Source organism: Leucopleurus acutus (assembly GCF_964270905.1).
Source record: "Leucopleurus acutus genome assembly, chromosome: 14".
In the NCBI taxonomy this organism is placed as follows: Eukaryota; Metazoa; Chordata; class Mammalia; order Artiodactyla; family Delphinidae; genus Leucopleurus; species Leucopleurus acutus.
Window position 1 is genome coordinate 46,772,808 of NC_139156.1, and position 23,312 is coordinate 46,796,119.

At 46.7% G+C, this 23,312-nt stretch overlaps 1 protein-coding gene across 1 annotated transcript in view; it reads right to left on the reverse strand.

Moving 5' to 3' along the window:
- The window catches only part of WDFY4 (WDFY family member 4), a 275,363-nt gene that overhangs the window by 226,765 nt on the left and 25,286 nt on the right, over positions 1-23,312 (reverse strand). The window contains exons 3-12 of the mRNA XM_082854480.1: positions 20,550-20,664; positions 19,675-19,787; positions 17,419-17,553; positions 15,624-15,813; positions 13,564-13,753; positions 12,470-12,627; positions 10,423-10,875; positions 9,414-9,518; positions 7,566-7,756; positions 305-885 (exon numbers count right to left, since the gene is read on the reverse strand). Of these exons, the coding sequence (XP_082710606.1) occupies positions 305-885; positions 7,566-7,756; positions 9,414-9,518; positions 10,423-10,875; positions 12,470-12,627; positions 13,564-13,753; positions 15,624-15,813; positions 17,419-17,553; positions 19,675-19,787; positions 20,550-20,664 (2,231 nt within the window). The remainder of the gene's footprint in view (positions 1-304; positions 886-7,565; positions 7,757-9,413; positions 9,519-10,422; positions 10,876-12,469; positions 12,628-13,563; positions 13,754-15,623; positions 15,814-17,418; positions 17,554-19,674; positions 19,788-20,549; positions 20,665-23,312) is intronic.

Here is a 23,312-nt window from a genome sequence, read left to right on the forward strand (position 1 = left end):
GCCCCCCCCAACTCTAGATCCCTAAACGGCAGCCCCACCCCTGGCCTGTCAGAACAGCAAGTGAGTTGGCACCTCTCCATTCTCTGATAAAAGAAGAAAGCTTTCCTTTGGTTCTGAATCCAACTCCGTCTCGTTCTATTCGCTGGAACAACGCCGGGCGGGGACCCCTACTCTGAAGAATAAGTAACAACGTGACGGTTCCTCACACCCAGTTTATACTACGCATGCGCGGGGCGCTTACGTAGGACTCGGGAGACAGAGATACACTGATTACAGATTAGGGAAGAAGGCAGCAAAGCTCTACCTGTCCTCCAGGTCTGGCCACTGCTTGAAGTTTCCCTGGGGGTCACTGCCGGCTTCTCCCTTCTGAGCGTCCACAACCGCCGCCTGCCTCGCCCTCGGGGAGTCCTTCAGGTCCTTGCACAGGTGGAGGGTGCCTCGGGCCATGCTGTCCAGGAAGCTGAGGATCTGGAGGCAGCTCTGTATCTTGGGTGGGAGTGGGCTGGCAGAGGAAAAAGCCGCACTCATCAAATCGGCAAATGGCCTAGCCTTTGTGTCCTCCCAGGAGTGCGGAGGAGCGCCCTCTTCCTGCAGGGCCCCGAAACAGCCCAGCAAGCAGAGGTCCTCTGCCAGCTTCTCAAACAGCCCGGTCCTCCTAAAGAAGTCACCGTTGACGGGGTCCAGGTACAGTGCTGCAGACACAGCACAGAGGGTGTGCAGGACCAGGTCCAGGGTCTGGCTGGGGGACACTGCCCCCCAGGTCTGCAGTGGGGGCTCCCGGAGAGACCCCTCCAGGTCAGAGAGCAGGGACAGCAGCCCATTGAACCCACTGGAGACTCTGAAAGCAGCACGGCCTTTGGGGGTCTCCAGGATCCGGAGCAGAGACTGAAACCAATGAGATACAAGTGAGTGAGATGGAGGAGGCAGATCTTTAACGCTGAGCTCCCACCCATCCCTGCCAAAGCGTTCCGGGTGCTCTTCTGCGCTCCACTCCGTAGGAACAGCGAGCTACCGATGCGCGACTCTGAAACACTGGGAGGTCAGTACCATTCCTCTTACTTTTAGTTTGGGATTGTGCCTCAGTGTCTTCATTCAAATGGCTGCTCTTAAAGGCTATGCTGCTTTATAGGGTTGACTTACAGTCCTGTATCTTGACTTAAATGCATCTCCCTCCACAAAGCTTTCCCTGACCCTTAGCTTGTTCTCATCCCAGGCTGAGCGCTCACACCTCTAAATCCCCAATCAAAACTCTCACCACACTGTATTGAAGCTACTTGAAAATTGTCTCAGCCTTCGCCTGCATTGAAGCCCCATGAAATCAGGCTTGCTCACTGCTGTGGAACATAGCACCTACTTAATAAATATTTGCTAAACTTATGGAATGAACCATTTCCTGTATTGCAAAAGGAGACTCAGTGAAATCTATATAAAGCAACTTATTACTATTTACCTCCCTCTCTGTGCAAGCACAGATACTTCTAATAAATGAAAGATAGTCAAACAAATCTACTTAAAACCTGGTGTGAAAATATGAGGAAATTAAGGTGGAGAAGAGAAATCCTAATGGAAGGAAACATATAGATATAGCATATAATATAGACCGTGTGTGGAGTTTAGGCTATTTCAACACACATATGCAATCTACCTTCTACAGATTGCTGAGATTTTTACTGGACAGCCAAACTTTTAATTCCTTCTAAAATCAAATATTTACTAAGCACTTCCAATGTACTATTCATTGAGCCCTGTGCATGGTATACACTAGGTATTCAATAAATGTTTCGGAAGGAAAGAAGGACTACATTTAAGAAGTTCTCATTCTGTGCTAAAGTTTCACACCTAAAAGTGAAGAATGCATGGATGATCTTAGATAAATATCAAAAGCCTCTAACTTTTGGTATTTAGTTATTTACTATTCATGAAAATTGCATGGGACTGCATCGAAGACCCAGGCTTCTTAGGCATGTTTCCCAGAGAATGGCCAGTCCCTGTAGTTTTGCTCTGGAGGAAGATTTGAATTGTTTTGTCCTTTCCAGTGTTTAGTGTTCAGTGACACAAGAAAGAGGATTGTCCGGGCAGGCACAACTTAAAGTCAATTTCAGGATGCTTGAAAGAAGTTTCAAAGAGAAAAAATAAAAAGAAATTCCCAATTTGAGAGAGAGGGGATAATGCTGTGTCTTAAATGCATGGTTTAGGGTGACAGTCTATAGCATAATGCATGAAAGTCCATTGACAAAGAGAAAACTGCTGGGTCAGAAAAAAGGAGGGAAGGGATTAGATTTTTAAATTCTCATATAGAGAAAGTCAAATCGAAATTCAGTAAAGTTACAGGTAGCTATGAAATATGAAGTCATGCACTTTGCGGGGCAAAGGTAATTTTCTAGCTCTATCTCTAAAATGCTGGTAACCCTAACCTAACACTAGAGTTTTATCTGAAACAATATAATGTGTACCCCTAACACCCAAATTCTGTTATCTAATATTATATTCTGCTACAGGAAGCCTGAGCTGCTTGGCAGGCAGTCAACCCAAGCTTGGGGTAAGAAAGCACAAAATGAGCCAGGACTAAGTAAATGCATACAGGCAAGGACTCTTTCAAAGATGGAGAGAAATGATGACCAAGGCGCTGCTTAACGTGCTCCCACGGCCCCATCCATGACATTTCAAGAAATTAAAAACAAAGATTGTAGAAACTAGGAGAATCTGTAAAAGGCCAAAGGCCACAATTATGTTCAAAATGGACAAATTATCATATAGAGTGATGTAGAAAGATTCATCCCTACCAGTGTGGGTCAGTTGATCTTTTCCCAGTTATAGGAGAAAACAATGCATGACTTATGGTGGTTAGATCAAAGACTACCCACCACAGCTCAGGGGGTGACTGTGGTGAAATTGAATTGTCATTTTGTTCTTTAAAAGAAACAGCATCAGGGCCGTGCGCTAACCGGGGATCAAATGAGAGTGGTGGGATAGACTTCAGGGAAATGGGCTTTCCAGACTGCCTGAAAGCTAGAAGCAAAAGTGAAACATTAAGGACCAGGCAGTGACAACTGCTTTCTCCTCCTGGGTGAGGATATGACCCAACTACTTCTGAATTTGGCTCAAAACCCAGGGAAGTTTGATATTTGTAGACAGGTCCTTAAAGAGAAGATTGTATATAGACTGTTAGAGCAGATTCTTCAGAATAGTGACATTTGGTGAATGTAAAACCTTATGGTTTAGCAACACAGAGCTTTCTAGACCAGGCCCGGCCTTTCTCTTTATAGACTATATCACCACAGCTGCCTTCCCCAAACCCCACCCCCAACCCCAGGACACTGGGGCCAGTCCTCTGTGCCTGCCTTGTGTGAGCAACTCACTCCGCACAGAATATTGTTTCTTTGGTCAAGTTGGAAATGAACTCTAACCTTGAAGTGCGTGTGGTGGTGGTAGTTTCTTCCTGCCGACTGATAACCCACACAAAAGGCTGAACATTAACGTGTGGTACAGCGTGCATTGCATTGTGTGTCTCGACCTGTCTCAATGTGACTCGTGCCGTGGAAAATAAATACATCACCGAGACATCAGGAAGTCTTAAGCTGTGAAACTGTAAACTGTCTAGATGTATGTGAGTGTTTTCGGTGGCTCCTAAAACTACGATGAGGTTGTTCAAGGCAAATGGAATGAATGGAGCTCTTCTGTTTATCACATGACGTGTGACAAAACAAACACCCAAAAGAGAGAGTAATTAAAAAATAAAACTAATCAGATTAGAGCAATTGTCTAAGTGCTGGATGACCACTGAAACCCCCCTCTTTCCTTAAGAAACCATCTTCCAGTTGTCCAAGTTGACACCAGACGTTGCTCAGAAGGTCTCCATCATTTAAGGAATGTTGAGAGCAGAAATTTTAAAAAGAAAGCAAACCAGTAATAGTGTCTGTGTCTCTCAGAGGGTCTATCCTCTGTAATTCCTAGACGGTTCTTTTCTCCTCCTGTTGGGAGGGGTGAAGAAAAAAGCAATGGCTGACCTTAATTGTTGCTTTGTTTGATTTATTAAATTCAAAGTCATTATCTAAAATGGGGGTAATCTCATTAGAACTTAGACTGCTCTATTATTTCTTGGGATGGGGTTAATTTCATATTTGCAGAGTCATAAAGTAAAGAGCCCCAAATCCAATTACAAAGGCTTAATTTCATAGCAACTAAAGAGAAACATTTCTATCATAAAGGAAAATAAATACTGCACTACTTCGGGAAACGATTTGTCAGGAACTGGGGACCTGGGAGGAGGGTCTCCATTACTGTCATTCAACTTTGCATGATAATGCATCACCTAGGCTTGAGAGTCTACGGAAGGGAGTAAATTTAATCAGCTGAAGTCAAAGTAATCAGGCTAGGGTTGACACATTTCAAGAAAGGTCAGCGTTAAGCACATTTTCTCCTCCTTAACTCAGTTACCATGTCATCCTCTCTGAGTTAGTATTCCTCAAGCTTGAATCTATAAAATGGATGTCTGCTGCAAAGCGCTAACTACGTTAGGACTAACAGGATTTATTTCACATTCTATTATTTGTTATTCCTCATAATTTTCCACGTGTCATGCTGGAGGACCGGTGAGGTAATGCGATTAAGCTCAGAGTTGAACAGCTAAATGTATATTAGCAAATCAATCTGAATTTGTGCATAACCCAATCACAGTCCCACTGGCCATGGAGAGGAAATTCATTTGCTTACATTATTCTTTAACTCGGTTATCATTTGCCAGAATTAGGTGGTGAAGTCACATGTGCCTCTGTATTGGTATGGAAGCGCCACTGGATTTGGGGAGCAACTGCCTTAAGTCACATGTTTCTGGAGGAATTTTCTCCTCCAGAGCAGCTGGCTGATTCTCAGGGAAGGGAAATGAGGGTGGCACCATGATGTGAATACGCTTCAGAGATGACAAACCTTTATTGGGTGGTGAGGCAGGGAGTCCTGCCTTTGAAGTCCCCTCCCTCCACCACTTTCACCTCATCCTACATCTGACCCACTTTGCAGGCACAGTGCTTTGGGCAGCGTCCACTGTCAACTGCCAAAAAGGGAAATCTAGCCAGAAAGAACTAATTTTACATCTTGGTTTCCCAAGGGGTTCCCAAAGTGATGCAGAACAAAGGCAGATCCCACATCAGATTCCAGCAAACGTTGGCTAATTGCTCACACGACTCAGTGGTGGGCAAGGCTGGAGCAGGCTCTGGGGCCCAATCCTTCCCCACCACCCACGGGAGCTACAATGTGTTATCACCCTAGTCCTGGAAGAACAATGGCGGCTCTGGGCACCCTCCCAACTGCCCAGCAGTGACTTGGTACCCAGGGAGAAGACAGCCCATTGAGTGCGGGGTATGGCTCTGTTAAATAAGCTTACACAGTGTTCATCCCTGATGTGCTCTGTTGATAGTGTGATTCTGAAATGATATTGAATCTGTAAAACACCATAATGGCTTTACATTGCTAATTCTAGAAATTCAATCCTATTACCCAAGGGCTGTCACTCCAATAAGGTGCTTCTGGGCTATAGAGTAAGCAAGATGAACTTTCCAGGAGCAAAGCAGAGAGCTTTTCTATAATGGACCCAAAAACACTTGTGCTCTCCAAAACTTTTCTCTCCATGAATCCGTTTGACTTTCAATATGAAAATGTCAGAAATAGATAGGGCTTCCAATTATTCACCCAATAGAAAACCAAAGTCCTAACTGCCTTGCTCTCTGCCTTCCCTGTTCCCTATTAGAATAAGGCTCATGTGAATTAAGCTGAACACAGACATATGAGAAAAAAATGCAACAAACAGCAAAATGAAGAGGAAAAATCACCAGATTTTAAATCACTAGCCTTAGATCCAAACTTAACTTCACCATTCAGTATTAGAATCTCTCGGGGCCTATCTCTGCCCAATATTAAGATAGGACCACATGAAGCTAAGGAGCACTCCAGCTGTAAACTGTCATTAATTCTTGATATCTCTCTCCCTTACTCTCCCGTTTACATGCTCCCCTCAATCCTGTTACTTCACATAATCATGGGACTCCAGTGTCTTTCAACAGACCTTTAACTTTCCTTTTTTCTTTCATCACCTTCACTGATTCTTTGACCCTGTGATTAAATCGCTGCTTTGGTTCTTGTCATCTGCGAAATACATGATAACTATGGTCATAATGCCACTTCTGGGTGGGATTCTCGTGACACATTGGCCATGCTGAACTCCACAGGATTAGGTCATGAGAAGACATGAATACAGTTGCATCAGTGCCTGACATTGGCTCTGCTGAGAAATAAAGTAGGTAACATAAACTGAATGCCATTCTCTAACTGGTGAAATGGTTTTGTACAGAGATAGTCATAGCTAAATAAGGTTGAGGGTTTAATTTTGGAAGTCAGAGCAACTTCGTATTGTATAAAATTCACCAGTGATCCGGAGTGGCATGATAATGCAACATGAGTGTGTATCGCATAGGGGGTTCTTCTGCACATAGACGTGACAGGTCCCCATGTCAGTTCCTTGGGAGATATTTGCATTTACATCTGCTCTTCTCTTAAACAGCATAAAGAAAAGAAAGGGGATTTTTTTTTTCTTTTAAGGCACAAGCCCGCAAAGACAAAAGAAATGGAAAAGCAGGAACAGCAACAAAATTGTGAGAGCTGTAAGGCTGATGATGTTTATTATCATCTTTAACTGTTTTAAGATAACTTGATGATTAGTAACAATATTACAAAAACAAAAATATATGCTTCTCTTTGTTGTCCAAAGGTGACAGCCTAGTTTTACTTCTCCCTTTGTAACCACTCTTCCTGTGCCTTTGACTGCCTTTTGCTTCCTCTTCCCAGTTGAGGTGTTCCCTCCTCTGTGAGCCTTCCTCAAACATGTAAGGCCGCATTGGTCTCTCCTACTTCTCTGTTCCCATGGCAGCCTGCCTTCAACCTCTGGGGCATTACCATGCTGCCTCACCATGACTGCTTGCTTAATATTAGCCCTAGTCTACGAGCTACCAGTTGGCAAGGGTTGAATCTCATACAACAGCGTGTCCCGAGCACTCTGCATCAGACCTGGTAACTGGTAGATGCTCACTAAATGCTGGGCAAGTAAACAAGGCTGCTGCTTGGCCACCACCAATTTGGGCTCCACTTCCATAGTTTACAGTGTGGCTGGGAAGTAGCTGCCCAACCAGGGACTACATTTCCTGGCATGTCTTGCATCCAGATGAGTCCTGCCCAGAGAAACTTGGACAGAAGTTAACGTGCACCAGTTTTAGGCCTGAAAAAGAACGTGTGCCATTTTCTCTGCTCTCCCTTCCTTTGTCTGATGGCTGGATTAGATGCCCAGGTGACTGCTGTCCCTGAATGACACTCCTCCCAATCACTGATTAGATGGTACGTAAGAAAGAAACCTCTAATGTGCCAGGCTATTGAGGATGGGGGATTTATTTGTCACAGCAGCCAGTAGTACTCTACCTGTATGATACAGTGACCGACTAAATGAATGAATGCGTGGGCAAATGCCGGTCACCTGCTGCATGTCCATGGGAAACCCATCACAAAGGAGGACTTGACATCACCTTCAGGAGATCCAGTTTCAGCTGCAGTTCCCCTTGAGTGGACGAGCACAAAGCGCCCACAATGATGCTCATGTACTCCTCGGCGTTGATGACTGAGAGCTGCTCCAAGATGCTGAGCGAGGCTCCCCGGTAGCACTCATCGTCCAGGAAGATCTTGATGAAGGGCACCATGCCGTGGTCTTTCAGGACAACTGGGGACCAGACAGAGAGTACGGGGCTAGAGCGACGGGGGCCTTGGCACCTTAGCTTCAATTACAAGGAAAGCTTTTCCTTACAATTTCCAAGTTTGTTTGACTACATGTGTATGTGTTTTTTCCACGCATTTGAAATTTTTTTTCAAAATCCATACCTACTGTTAAAATAAGAAGAGGAAGAGAGAAACTATGGAGCTGAGAATTAAAAAGAAAAACTGCTTTCTTCTCCAGTGAGAATTCTGTTTTTGAAAAAAAGTTTCCCCCTTTTCTGTTTTTAGAGACATAAGTAATACAAACTTTAATTGGATATACCTCTGGTATTTATTTCCACGTAATCCCCTAATCCAGGGCCAATGGCAATTCTCTCTTGTCTCTGCCCAAATTCTTCTTGAAAGCAAACCAGAATTTAAGAGTATGTTTAACTCGTAGGTAGTTTCTTGTGGCAAGGTGGGCGGCAGGCAGGATTTAAAAAATTTGGCTAACGGTGTGTTTTTGTTTAAAAGTAATCCTAAGAATTTCTTCCCCAGGATTGATCTTTGAAGTAATCACATGTAGAATAAGAGCTAGGAAGTCACTGGATCGTTCAAATGGTATGACATGGATTTGAGCTGGTCAACTCCATAAGGCAGGATTTCCCCAATTATGGGCCAGGTACCCCTTACATGGAAATCACCTTGGAAGCCTGTTTACAAGTAGATTACTAGGCTCTACCTTGACCTGATAATTAGATCTCTGGGAGGGAGCTTAGGAATATGCACCTCCCTATTAACCAGAACCTCCAGGGAATCTCTTATAGTCTAGCATTAGAGACGCTTTACCATAGTGAAATAATCATTCACATTCGGTATAGTTGACCTGTGAGGGCCTCAGATAAAAATGCACCAAATCACCAAACCCACCGATGTCACTTTGCTGATGCATCTGCTTCATAGTATAATATACATGCATTTATATTTTAGGCATGTCTTTTTTAAGCATGAGAGCCACACGATCTTAGGAAGCTAAACTTTTTTTGAATGGATGAAGGTACTAAATCCATCATGGGCTGAAAGCACATCAAATTATGTCTCTTAAAAATGATGAGCTTTGGGGCTTCCCTGGTGGCGCAGTGGTTGGGAGTCCGCCTGCCGATGCAGGGGACACAGGTTCGTGCCCCGGTCCGGGAAGATCCCACATGCCGCGGAGCGGCTGGGCCCGTGAGCCATGGCCACTGAGCCTGCGCGTCCGGAGCCTGTGCTCCGCAACGGGAGAGGCCACAACAGTGAGAGGCCTGCACACCGAAAAAAAAAAAAAAAATGATGAGTTTTCTTTGCCTGTATTTTACAATTTGAATCTTTTTAAAAAAGTATCTATAGTCAGTGCAGCAGTATATTAAAAGATTTTACTTGCGAGAGATGGGATTTCTGTGGTCTCATAAATTTAAGATAACTCTTTGATTCCCAGCCTTATTTAGCAACCTAAACAGTAAAAAGTGTCAACTAATGTGTCTACCAATTTACTGTTGATCCCTGAACATCAACCAGTGAATGGACATCAGCCACAGCGATAGTGTTGGTTATTCCTTGGATATAGCCTTTGAACAATGACATACGTCACCAGGAAATAGTTAATGTTTTCCCAACCAGTGATGAGGTGAATTTGATACCATCCTTACCTGCATTCCGAACCGATCCTTTCAGAAGCGTGACCACAGTTCTCAGCATCACACAAGTCAGTTCTCTTTCTGTATCCTGAACTCCAGGATTGGACTCTTTGTTTCCTGCCATATTTAAGAAGCAATGAAGAAACATTTTTAAGTACATGTGCTATGGCCCCAAATCTCCAATTCCATTAGTTTCCTATCCTCTTAAAAAAGATGAGTATCATGCTTCCTTTATAAAGGAGTGTGCATCCCAATTTGTAAGATGTGACCCTACAACCCTTACATCAGGGGTTCTCCAACTTGAGTGCATCAAAATCCCCTGGAAGACTTGTTGTAAAATCCAGGGTATGTACATGGGGCACGGTTAGGCAGGGAAATCCCAGGCCCGCGCTCCTGAGGCAGGGTGAGGGAGTGCTGCCAAGGAACCACGGGTGTACAGCCCAGCAGGGCCTGCAAAAGTGTGGCCAAGGTTTAGAGGGGCAAGCTGGCCAGCGAGGCCCTGGTGACTGACCTCTGCTCCAGGTGGGAGGCCACTGGGTCCGACAGCACCATGTGAGCAAGGTGGCCATATCCCAGCTGACCCCGGACGTGTCCCACACACCCTTCCATCCTGGACTTTCAAGCCTCTCTGAGCCTCCTTTCCCCTTTGCATTGCTGAGGACCTGTCCTTCTGCTGTTTCCCTACCTACACACTCAGACAATATCTACTGCAGGAGGTATCTGAAAACTAAGAACTCATCAGGCCGGAGTTAGTCCCATGAGTCGGCTTCTAGTTACACCCATCCCTCCCACCTCTTCATGGGGAAGATCAGGCAAGTTATAGAAAATAGGGAGGCTGCCTGTGCTGTGAAGCCATGTTGCCCAGGGTTACCCTCTCTGACTCTCAGGGCACCAGGTGACATGGGCACACTCACTTTCTCTGTTATGTTAATGGGTGGTGGGGCTGGTACACAGATCAGGCCCAGCTAACACTGGCCCCCACCCATTCCCCACTTCCCCTCCTAAAGCTCCTGGAAGGCACCTGACTTCCTCAGGATCTTAGCCTGCTTCCGTAGCTGGGCTAGCAGCAGGCCCAGGAGCCCCGAGTCCCGGAAGATGTCAGTGAAGAGCGGGTCCCCACCGGCGATCCTGAGGACAGTTTTCAAGGCCACGAGGGTGACGAGCGGCTCTGGGCTCTCCTGGATCAGGCGCTGCACCTTCCGCAGGATCTCATGGGGCACGTAATGCAGCTCAAACACCAGGACCTCCAGCAGCTGGAAGAAGTGCATCTGCACCAGGGTCGGCTTCAGGGGCACGATCTCCACGAACTGCGAGATGGGCTGCAGGGTCCACTCCAGCAGGAAGAAGTTGCGGGCGTTCCAGGCCCACATGGTCCTGATGGATGACAGGACTTTGGTGCAGAGGACAGGGTCACTGGCTTTGTGGAAAACATTCTGCAGGACTTGGAAGGCCTGAAGATTCTTCACGGTCACCCCTGAAGATGCAAAAAAGAAATAATCCTGCAAATCATTTCTCCTGCCTATGCCTAGAAATACATGCTTGCATTATCACGAGGAAATACCATTTAGAGTTTCTATTTTCTAGCTCCTGTGGGTAAATGTCTATCAGAAGTCCAGAAAAGTCATATGCCCAGAATGTGAATAAGGCTGGAGTTGCATTGTCCAAGACATGCTGGATAATTAAGCATTTGAAATATGGCCACTGTGAACTGAGGCGTGCCCTGAGTGTAAAAATACTCATCAGATTTTCAAGATGGAGCACTAAGAAAAGAAGGCAAAAAAAAGTCATTAACAGTTATTTGTACGATCACATTTTTTGATGGTAATATTTTGGATATATTGGGTTAAATAAAATATATTATTAAAAATAATTTAACCTGTTTCTTCTTAATTTTTAAAATTTTGCTGCTACAACATTTAAAATTACGTAATGTGGCTCGCATTATATTTCCGGGCAGCACAGGACTGGAGGATTGGTTTCAATTAATTAAAATCAAATGATGTTAAAGATTACTAAGCAAAGTCAGTTTCATTTCTAGGCAAGCTGTTAAATAAAGACACCTTCCAAACCCACTCCCTCCTTTCTCTCCAGCTAGAAGGTTAAGTCTCATTCTCTCTTACCCAGGAGATACTTCCTCAGAGAACTCCCTGCCTCCAGCCCTCTGTGCTTCAGACACTCGAGATGTTTCTGAAACTCCTCTCTAATCCAGCCGCTCCCCTGTGCGTCTGCTGGAGTCACATCCAGTGGCTTTTCCTAAACTGGTCTCACAGCTTTGCAGCCTCCACCTCTGGTCTGCGCAGGTCTCTCTGCCCACCTCCCCAGACTCGCCCAGATGTTTCTGGTCACCATTTCTCTCCCCAGGCTGTACCTTCTGTCTTTATATTTCTTCCCCCTCTTTTCTACCTGGATGACCCATCCTTTGCCTTGAAACTTGTCTTGAATGGGACCCTCTGTGCAGGGTTTCCTGACTGACCCAGGCAGAGCTAATTCTCTGCCCTGGTGTCACCACTGTGCCTGTTTATCCGCCAGTTACTGAGTAGATTGTGGCTCAAGGCTTGTGTGATGGTCTCTATAGAGAAGTTTTGAGGAGTAGACACCTGGCCTCTTCACGGTGGTACCCAGCATGGGGTGGAGTGGCTGCTGGACAGAAATTATCAGTACATGTTGATTGAGTTCATCAATCAATCAGTCAGTATCTTGTAGAGCTAAGGAGGCACTGACTCTGAGCCTGGATGGCTGTTTCAGGGCCATCAGTCCCTGTTAGATAAGCAGATGTTACCAAGTAAGTCACACCTGTGATGGAGATCACAGGCTCCCTCCATTATCTGAGAGAGTCTTTGCCTTTTTAAAGCAAACATTTCGTCTCAGTCCCACCCAGGTCATCTGGAAAAATCTATAAAGGAGAGATTTTAAATGTCCCCAAAGGCATGACAGAATCAGCCCCTACTATATCACTGACGGGTGCCACATGTTTGTTTCTGCACAGGGAATCAGGGAATGACCTGCATTGCCTTGTCAGGGCACAGTGCCAAGTGCTGTCAGGCACCCAGAGACACCCAATGACCCACCAGAAGCCTCGTGATGGAACTTGAAGCCTTCCAGCTGCGGGTAAGTGATGCTGTCGAACACCTTCAGCTCTGACCTGCCACAGGTTGTCAGCCACACCACCAGCCCAAGGAGCTCCTCTAGGTGGGGGTCCACTTCACTCTGGGTCAGCCCGTCATACCTGTGGGGACAGACGAGGCCAGCTCCCTGGACGTCTTGGACGGAGCAGCCAGGTTTGCTCATGGTGCTCCTTGCAGGGATACAGAGGCAATGGAAATCGCAGTGCTGGGCAAGACCCAAAAGGTCTCCACCAGTTCAGCACCAAAAGACGCAGGGAGGGATAAAAGTCACTCTGTCTGCAAGCCTCAGCCCTTGATCTGAGGACGTGCAATTAGAATAAAGAGAAAGCTGTGAAGAGCCACAGCATCTGCTCACCGGAAGGCTGCTTTCCGTGGCCAGACCCCCAGAAGTCACGAGCTTAGGGCACCAGCAGGGCAGAAGCACCCCCAAAATGAGAGATTTGATATTTCAGAATGGCAACAATACAGACATCATGGGAAATAATTGGACTTTATTAGACTTCCTCATGCTTCTTTCAAGAGTGAGTATTGTTTTTGTTTCTAATCCTCCCAGCGACTCTGGAAGGCAGGGTAGAGCTATCCCACCCGAGGGGCAAATTTCCTGGGTACGGATCCATCAGCTTCTACCAGTCATTGGTAGAGGGCTGGTCCTGGAGTTGTTGATCTATGGGCACTTCCAACCCCCAAGCATATAGGCAGAGCTGGTCACAGCCATCCCAGAAAGCCCTCCAACACAGGATGTGGATTCTGACGGGTGGCTGTTAGGCCAGCAGGCATGCAGGTGGTACATGCCACCAAATGGACTTGGTAAAACTATTATTGCGATCACCCATTGGTTTCCTAAAGAAGTAGCTGCAAACCCGGCTGCACGTTGATTTACTTTTGCAATAAAAGTCTCTCTGGCCATGCTCTGTGGAGATTTGCATTTCAGAAGACATTCTGAGAAGCCCCAATATCTGTCTTTCTCCAAAGCACTGCAAATGATTGTGAGGACCTTGGCTTCCACCGTTTCTTCCCCACCAAGCACAGCCACTTACCGAAGTAACACTTTGAGTAGCAGAGGGTAGCCCTCCCCATTCTCAAACTCCAGGAACAGAGCAGAGGAGACAGGGTAGGAGTCCTTCACAAAGCCCAAGACGAGGCTCAGTGCCTCGCTCACCTCGGGAGCAGGGAGAGTGTCTGCAAGCCTGGAGAGGTTCTGGAGGGAGATCTTGATGCAATCCATGGCTGCAGGAAGGAAACACACCCCTGCTAATTCAAAGGCAATAGCTTTTCTTCAGTGGTCATTCCCTCCCCACCTGCCTTTACACTGTATATCAAGATGTGAATGAGAATTCATTCAAAACACTTTTCTGCTGGCTCTTGGATCAAGAAGAAGCCTCCTCCATGAGAAGTGTCATCCTGAGAGCCACACTCGAGGGCCCAGATGGAGAGCAGGTGAAACAGGAAGTGGAAGGGAGCCTCTAAGCCCTCTGCTCTTCATTCCCAGCACACAGGACAGTCCAGGCCCATTAATAACAAGATGCAAGACACCAGACCTGAGTGTCACAGAAGACCTTAAGGAAGCAACGCTGAGCAGAAATGAGCTTGATGAAAAGTGTAGGGAAGGATCTATGAACATGTGGGAAGATGAAGGGCAAGAAGATGGTGTGTATCAGCTACTAAAGAATCCAGGAGGTTGGAGCCGGGAAGTGTGGTCCACAAGGGAGGGGGAGGAAGACAGGCCCCACTGGTGTGTGGCCTGCTGTGGAACACACTGGTTACCCCAGAGCTGTGAGAAGCCAGGGAAGGAATGGAGTCAGCAGAGAGATGTCACTGGGTTTGCATTTGGGTGGATCACTGTTTTTAGGGCTCTTTCATTGGGGGAAGCCTCTTCTGAGTGCCCAGAAAGTCACACCAGTGGATCAGGAAAAGTGTCTACCAGAATTTGAGATAAGGCATTCTCAGTCCCTCACCTGCGAGGCCAAGGACAAGTTCCAAACTCTGCATGCCAGACAGGGCAGCACTGAGAGTTGTGGACACCAGGCTAGTCCTTACTTCCTGACCTTCTCCTCAGCCTATACGCCCATGGAAACTACTCATTCCCCTATGGCACAGTGCTTTTGTGGCCAGCTCCTCACTGCGGTGGCATTTTTCTTTCCAACTGAGAATAATGACCGCAGCGAGAGACCCCCGCCACCAAGGCAGGCAGCCTTTTCTCAGGGGATGCTGAGCACCTCAGGCCCAGCTCAGCCCTGCACCATTACCACTGGGCCCTGGCTTCACTGGGAAATTTCAATCTTGAAACTGGGGATGAAGTTTCGTCCCAGGGCTCAATTACAGTAAGAGGGTGGGCTTGTACTTTCCCAGCTCTCACCAGCTGACACCGGCTATTATAGGAGGCCCCAGAAAGAAGACAGGTCACAGGGCAAGTGTCTGTGGACAAGCAGGTCTAAGCACTTCAAATATGCCAACTCATCGAAGTGTCACAACAATCCATTGAGATCAACGGGATTATTATCTCCATTTTACAGATGAAAAAACTGAAGCACCCAAGCAGTTAAGTGCCCAAGGTCACTCAGCTAGGAGGACAGAGCTGGAGCCCACACCCCAGGCCATCTGGTTCCAGAATCTAAGTCCTTAACCCTTACACATGCTGCCCAGAGCAGAACCTAAGGCACTGGAATCAGGCATCTCCAGGGTTAATATTTGATTCTCTTCTTCACTAGCTGGGGAGCCTTGGCAAATTCTTCTATCACTCAGTCTGTTTCCTCTGCTGGAAAATGGCGTTAATTATCAATATGTATCTCAAAGAAGCAAATGAGGTAACATACAAATGAGCCCAGCACAGTGCCTGTTCAACAGCATGTGTGTAGTAAATGAGTTCCCCTTTCCCTCTCTCCTCCAGTAGAGCATCAAAATGAACAATAAAGACACTTTCATGAATGGACCCAAGCAATGTAGGGTCACCTACTAGGCATAGTTGGGCATCGGTGAAAATCCTGTTTGTTCATCACTATTTTGGTCCCTGGAATCTATACGGATGCTGCAAGGGCATCCCAAGGTCTTATTCTAGAAAGTGTGCCCACAGCCCAGCCCTGGTCTCCCAGGGTCATACCCTGCAGGTATTGGATGATGCTAAGGTTTTGGGCCTTGGAGATTGCCTTCAGCACACAGAAGGTGGGCTCCTTCCAAAAGGAGCAGCTGTGCTCCCGAAGACACGTCGTGGCAATCACAAGAGACTGGAGCTCGTTTCCAGAGAGAAGTCCCTCCAGACCCTGAGCCTCACCGCAAATGTTGAGCAACATCTGGAAAAAAAAAAAAAGCCAAAGAGACTCTGGTTAGGAAGCCTCCTTCCTGTGATGAATCTGTTCCCTAATTTTCCATGTCTCAGCGGGAAGGATGGGGTCATATGTGGTCACCCTCTGCCCCAAACCAGGGAGATTCAATGCCATTTCCTCAGAAGGGCCTCCATTTATACTCTTGTGCTCATTTCCCAGCACATCTCTCACTTTTCCATCAGAGCACTTAAAAAATTGGATGCTGATCATTTATTCGCGCAACTGATCTCCCCGTTTAACTTCTCTGTCTCTCTGTCATCTCTGTGAGAGACCGTGGGTCCAGCATAGTGACGAGCCCAAGAGGAGTTCTCTATATTTTGTGGAATGAAATAAGGAAACCCTGAGGAACTCTGATGTGGTATCACTGTGGCTCACATTCTGTCCATACATGGAGAGGACCAGGAAGACAGGGCTGTACTAATTCCCTGCAGAGCACATAGAAGCCACACAGTAAAGACTTAAGTACCCAGTACTGTGTCCTGGTCACCACTTAAAATATGATTTATGTGTGGGCAAATGACACCTAAATTTCTAACAGATGCAGCTTATGGACAACCCACCATAGGTGGAACCTGCCGGAACTTATGAGATACCCTCTGGTAAAGATGATTCTGGCCTGAGAATTGGTCTAAAATGGATGGGGATGTGGACGTGCATGTTCAGTGGACAGCTGCATCAGCAATCCCCAAATGGTCCAAAATACCTGCTCTGTGCGAGACCCTGGCCAAGGCACAAAGATGAGTAAGATACACAGTCCCCCCACCAGAGAGGCAGGAGGAGTTATCTGGAGAATGCAGCATCCCAAAAGCTGAGAAAGCAGAACTTGTCAGTAAGGGGGCAGGGGAGAGAGGTGAGAAGTTATGTTAAAAGTCGCTGCTGGTCAGAGAGGATAGGAAAGCTGGGTAATGACATGCGGACATAGCATGTGATGCCTGAGATGGCCTCTGGGAAGAGAGACGGAGGTGACCGCACAGAGTGGTTAAATGCCTTTCTGTGAGCAGACCCAGGAGCCAGGTTCCCAGGGTTCCAATCCCAGCCCCGACCCACCCCCTCTGTGACCCTGGACTCATGTTTACTCACCGTACCTTAGATCACAAAACCACACACATCCTGTGGTGGAAGAGAGGGCTCGGGGAGGTGACAGATGTGAGGTTATGGCGTAAGGGTGGGTGCATAGCAAGTACTTAGAAAATGTTGGCTACAGTTCTGCAAGGGGGCTTAGCATGTTTGTTCTTAGAGGTGCAGGGGCCAGAGACAGGAGGTTCCAGATGTCCGGGAGGGTCGGCAGGACCTTAGAACACAGACTGGAGGACAAGGAGCTGGTGTGGCTGAGGAGGAGCACACCGTCCTGGGAGAGAACAAGGGCAATACAAGGATACAGCGAGATGGAGAGAAACTCCATCTTCCAAATGCGTGGGGTTCCCTGGCATTTGCAGAGCCTGGGGGAAAGGGGTGATCTGGACCCTCCAGGAGAATAGAGGAGCTTCAGAACTAGGGGGAGAGAGATGAAAGGAGGTTGGAGAAGCAGAGCTCGGTCTCGGCCCAGGGGAGTCCAGCCCTCCTCCCACTCACCTGCACAAACATCCTCTGAACTTGAACATCACTCTCAAAAAGCTCTTTCTTTCCCAGAGGAAAGACAAAGAAGAGGTAAAGGCACTGGAGGAGCAGGGCTGGGAGCCCCGATTCGGCAACTCTGCCCAGCGTCTCCTGCAAGCGAAGAGCAGACGTGACCCAGGGCCGCAGAGCCAGGCAGAGCACGGCTCCAGACCCAGACCAGAGAGGTCAGCCAGTGCAGCTGTTTTAGCCACGAACGTGGGTAAGTCACTTCCTCTCTCTGGGCGACGCATTCTCAGTTAAGAATGGAGGCAATCATAGGGCCCACTGGGATGGCTGTGAAGATTAAGTTGCTGTAAAGTGTGTATTATGTGCTCGATAAACGTTATATCTTTTACGCAGTAGACAGATGATAGGAAGGAAGGAAAGGAGGGAGGGCAGGAGGGTGGAACTGGTGCAGGGCAGAAATCCAGGGCTTTCCTGGCAATCATACCTCTGATTTTGCTAGGTTTCCTCCTGATGAGGGAACTGGAAACTCAGTAGGGAAGAGGTGGTTGAGAACAAGTACAAGCAACTGAATTAAGGACGTGCTCAGGGCCCTGTCCATCCCTTCGTCCAGATTTAAGACCTCATCGTGACCAAAACAGCCCTATAGGTGAGGACCAATAATCCAGAGAGCCACACCACAGCTAAACAGCCCCAGGGCTGCCAGACAGAGAGGAGACAGGGAGCTGGCAGAGGGGGACCAGCCTGAGTGTGAAGCTTCCCAGGGCCTCTCTTCACAGGCTGTGCCTGCAGCTGCACCAGGATCACTGTGGCTGTGGCCTCTACATGCGTGTGTGCACACACACGTGACCGTGAGACAGCGCATGCGCGGTTATTAAATATTTATATTGTCCATGCACTTTCCCACCCGACTGACTAATCTCACAGACATGGTGGGTAAATTAGAAAAGAGAAAAGAAGAACGTACAGCCTGGGCCAGCAGCAGGAGTGTACTGCAGGCCACTAGTCCCTAAAAGCTTCCACTGCAGGTAGTGTCTGCCCCCATATTGGACATATGGCCCTGCATGACTGCACTCAGGGTGGCTCTCCCTGTCCTCCAAACTGCACTGCCTCCCCAGAAAGCCAACTGCTTACTCTCTCGCTGCTTTGGGGGCAGACTCCTCGCAGCAGAAAACAAGGCTCTAGGTTACTTTTTACTCTTCAGACTGAAATCAGTCCTTCTCCAGGGGCTGAAAAGCCCCCACCCTGTGCTCCAGGCCACTGTCCCTGATGGTGGTCCAGGCAGTTTACATGGAAGAAAAGTCAGATGGTCCTCCCATCGGTGAATAACTGTTTGCTGTGCTCCTCTCTCACCTCCTGGCACTGTCTCCAAATGCCTGTCTGCTGCCTCTGTTCACCATTAGACAGAGGGCAGCCGCCACCCCAGCCTGGTTCCCTGCTGTTCCTAGTCTGGGCACCAGGAGGCTCACAGTGGGCAGCCTCGCAGATGGAGGAGCCTCTGGGCCTGCCCTGCACGGGGCCTCGGCCACTGCTGCTGATGGCCACAGCTCCCAGGGACTGCTTCTGCCTGAGAGGACACCAGTCATTGGCCAACCACTCAAGGTCCCTGCTTCATGGTGGGAGGCCGTGACTGCAGCCAGGATGGGGCCTGGGTGGGAAGGGAAGGAGGAGCGGTCGCTTTCGTCTCTGGGGAGACACGGGGCAGGTGCCTACAGGCCTTGCTCCTTTAGTCTGAATTTAGCCGGAGGTAGTAAAGAGCAGTGGCTCAGAGCACAGAGTCAGACAGACTACAGCTACCTATCACGGTCGAACCTGATTTCTTGTCACCAGTGCAGCATCACTGTAAGCTGACTCGTAGGGTTTGGGGAGGATTAATTAGTACAATGCATGGGATGCGCCCAGCCTCACCCTGACACACAGGAAATATAGTCCATACACATCAGTCATTTTTGATCCTCACGCTGACCCTAGAATGGAGGCATTATTATCCCCAATTTTAGAATTAACAACACAACAGAGATGCAAAGAGGTCAAGTTATTTGCTCAAGGTTACACACAGCTTGTCAACTGAAAAGGCAGGATGTGAATATGAATTTCAGACTCTGAAGTCCACGTTCTATATCCGAGGGGAAGTAGGGAAGGAAAAACGATAAATCAGTTTCATGAAAATAAAGACACCCTTGAGACATGCCACTGCCCTGAGCTGGGACGTCCCTCTGTACACAGGTGAGAAGCACCCAGGCTGGGCCACTGGGGCCTGGAACTTACCGAATCTGTCCCCGTGAGCACGTACACTGACTTCAGGAGCAGGTGGCCATCCTGCTCTGCATCCGCATCTCCCTTCCACCACAGCAACTGCCCAGCTGCCACCCGTGCTTGCTCTGGCGAGAGTGTGGGGGAGGGGAGAAAGGGTCACCAGCAGGGCAGTGTGGTGGCCTGGTCACCCAGCTTCTCTCCACGTGGGCCCCTCTCTCCATGAGATGTGCCTTAGCGTCTTTAGGGAACTTCTGCCTCTTGCCCTCCCAACAATGACACCTGCATCTGTACCAAACATTTCACTCTCTGCCACATGAATCTCCTTGGAGGATAGCCTTTATCATACCTCCCTCCCTGTTCAATAACCATCAATGGCTCCTATTGCTAAATAATAATAAGCTCCTCGGCAATTGGACTTGCCACAATCCAGTGTCTTTTCCCCACTTCCTGTATCACACAGCCCCTTTTGTCACAGGGATTCCTGCAATCTACACCATGCTCAAGCCATTCCTTCCCCCTGGAATTCCCTCCTGCCCTCAGTCTCATAGCCCAGCCCCTGGGGTCCAGCTTCCTGAGTGGAGGGATGCAAGTCAGGAGACCTGCAGCAGGAAACATGCTTGCCTTTGGTTTCTGTGTGTATGTATGTGTGTGTGTTTGTGTCCCTCCCAGGAGCAGCAGAGTTTCCCAAGTCCCTCTTCTCTTCCCTCTTTTAGCCTTTTCCTTTGTTCTCCAGGGTATTCAGTGGCAGAACCTGGCCTTCCGTGTGCTTTCGAAGTCACTCCTCTAACTCCTCTAGAAAGCAGAGAGGGGCTTAGCCGGAGGCCTGGGAAGGGTCTACAGAGCTGTTTTGCTTACTGTGAAGTTCTCCAGGACCTGTCTTCTCTCACCTGCAGGCTTTCCCACCAGTGCCTTCTGTATTTCTTGGGCAAGTTGGTTGGAAACATCTTCAGCCAGCCTTTGGAGACTGGGAAAGCAGATGATCCCCACGGAGTGTTCCCAGGCCTGAAGTGCAACATGCAGGATTCGCTCAGAGATGTCAAAGCGACAAAGCAAGGCATCAGAATCACCTCCTTCCCCCCCTGCCAGCCCAAACCAATGGCTCAACTCGCTTGAGCCAGGTGCATCCAAAGGCCACTGAATCACCTACCCTCCAGCTTCCACTGTCTCCCTACACTAGTGCCTATGAATTCTTCAACTTCCTGCTGAGCTCCAAACACCTCCAACTGGCCCCTGGACGTCTCCCCTGAACTTGTGCTCCTGAAACATCAAACACACATAACTGAATCCACTGCCTTTCCCCCAGACCTGCTGCATCCTGCCTCAGTGAATGTCCCTACCAGGCACCCACCTGCCCTAGTGGGAAATTCCAGGAGTGATTTTCTGCATCCCGCGTCCCTCCCCTTCCTCACCATCAATTGCTGTGTCTCACTGATTCTCCTCTTACACACTTGTCAAACCTCATGCAGATATCTTAGTTTTAGTCATGCAAGTATTTCCTTCAGATAAATTCTAAAAAGGATTAATTTAATCCTACAATTAATTTAATTGTAGGATTAAAAATGTGGGATTTTCAATTAAAAGAGTGGGTTTTTTTTCTCTTTTTAGTGATTTGGTACCTATTACTAACTACTAACTCACTCTCCAGAAACAATTTACCGGATTAGCCTCCAAGGGCTCCATGGAAAAGGGCTGATTTCTCTCCACCCATGCCAACGTCAAGCACTATGGTCTACGGTGCTTTTTCATCTTAAATGAGAAAACTTGTAGAAGAAAAAATATCTCATTTCAGTTGCAATCTTTGGATAACTAGAGTGGATGAATGCTTTTCATGCCTCTTGAATTGTCCATTTTTACTCTTGGCCTATTATCCTATTGGAGTTTTCACTATTTTCTTATTTATTTCAAAAATCTCTTTATATATAAAAATCGTTAACCATTGGTCTATAATACTATCTCAATTTTTTCGAATTTGTCATTTCATCTTTAAATTTGGTATTGTTTGGTTTTGCTGTACAGAAATCTGAAATTCCTATGAAAAGAAATTTCTCAGTCCATTCCTTTGCTTTCTGGATTTAGTTACAAGCTTAGGAAATCCTTTCCGAGTCCAAGTTGTTGTCATTTTTTTTAATCTCCTATTTCTTTTTAATTTCCTTAAAATCCTTTCTTATCTGTCCCTTTAATCTCTATCCCATCTGCTCATCATTTTCCTCAGACTTTTTCCCCTTATTGTTTAGGATACTGTTTAATAGAAGTCTTTTACAGTTCTGCTTGGGATGCCAGACTCTTTTCAAAATTTCCTCCCAGTTTCCGTAGTAATCCTATCCCTAGATCTGCTTTTCATGCAAAGCCTTTTCCCTTTGTTCTCCCTTCTTGTCACAGGCTGAGTACAGAGTGGAGTGACTGTCCTCGGCCCCAGACTTGAGTTCCTGGCAATTCCTGATCCCAGGTTCCCACCAGGAAGGTAAGCTGCTGTGCCAATTAGTGGCCTCTATGAAATGTAATTTTGCTGGACTCCTGACTCCTGCTCCCACTCACCAGCCGTATTAAATTATGTTCCTGCCCAGAGGCCTGACCAAGTTTTATTAAGCTGAGATCCTCCTTTAGAAGGGGTGAGAAACACATAAAATGTCCAAAGGGAAATCATTTTCAATATGTTTCCTTGCAATAGATACTACCTACATTTGTTTAAAAGTAAAAACCTTTAAAACTCTTCTCTATATGAAAAGACACCATATACAAAATGAGGAGGCAAACCACAGATTGGGAGAAAATATCTGCAATGCATATAACTGACAAAGGACTGGTATTTAGACTCCTATAAATTAATAAGAAAAAAATCTGATTTTTAAAAAATGGGCAAATGAAACAAGTAACTTATTGAAAGATAAATGGCAAATTACTAATAATCAGGAAAATGCAAACTATAACTGCAAGGAGATATTTTATAATTTTCTGGTTAGTAAAAATGAAAAATCTGACAATATCAAATGTGGGTGAAGGTGAGGAACCATGAAACCCCCATACTCTATGATGGAGTGTCACTTAGAAGAACCTCTTTGAAGAAGCATTTAACGTAATCCAATAAAGTTAAAGGGGCACACATCCAAAAACCCACCAATTCCAGTCTTTGGTTTAGTCCCTAGAGAAATGCACACATGCACAAGGTGACGTTAACAGGAAATATTCGTGTAGCGTTATTTTTGATTGGGAAAAACAATGTTCATCAATAGGATAATGAATGAATAATTTGTGACATATCTATATAAGGATATCATATAGAACTGAAAAAGAAAAATAGAGCTGTATCAATATGGATAAATCCCCAAAATAGAATGTTGTGGAAAAAGCAAATTGTAACAGCATATTACAGTATGAGTCTACAAAAACCTGTGAGACTATACATAAATTACACAATAATATTACTTATGGTTATAAAAATACACCCATATTACTGTATAATTTACGTATAGTCTCACAGGTATTTTAGAATGATACTGTAATATACTTCCGTAACTTGCTGTCTCTCTATATATCATTTCCCACGGGGCATGATAATTCAGCAGGTTGGGAGTTACCATTGGAGGAGGGTGGAAGGGGAATGAGTTCTAGAATTCATGCACAGGTGGCTTTAGTTTATCTGAAATGCTTCA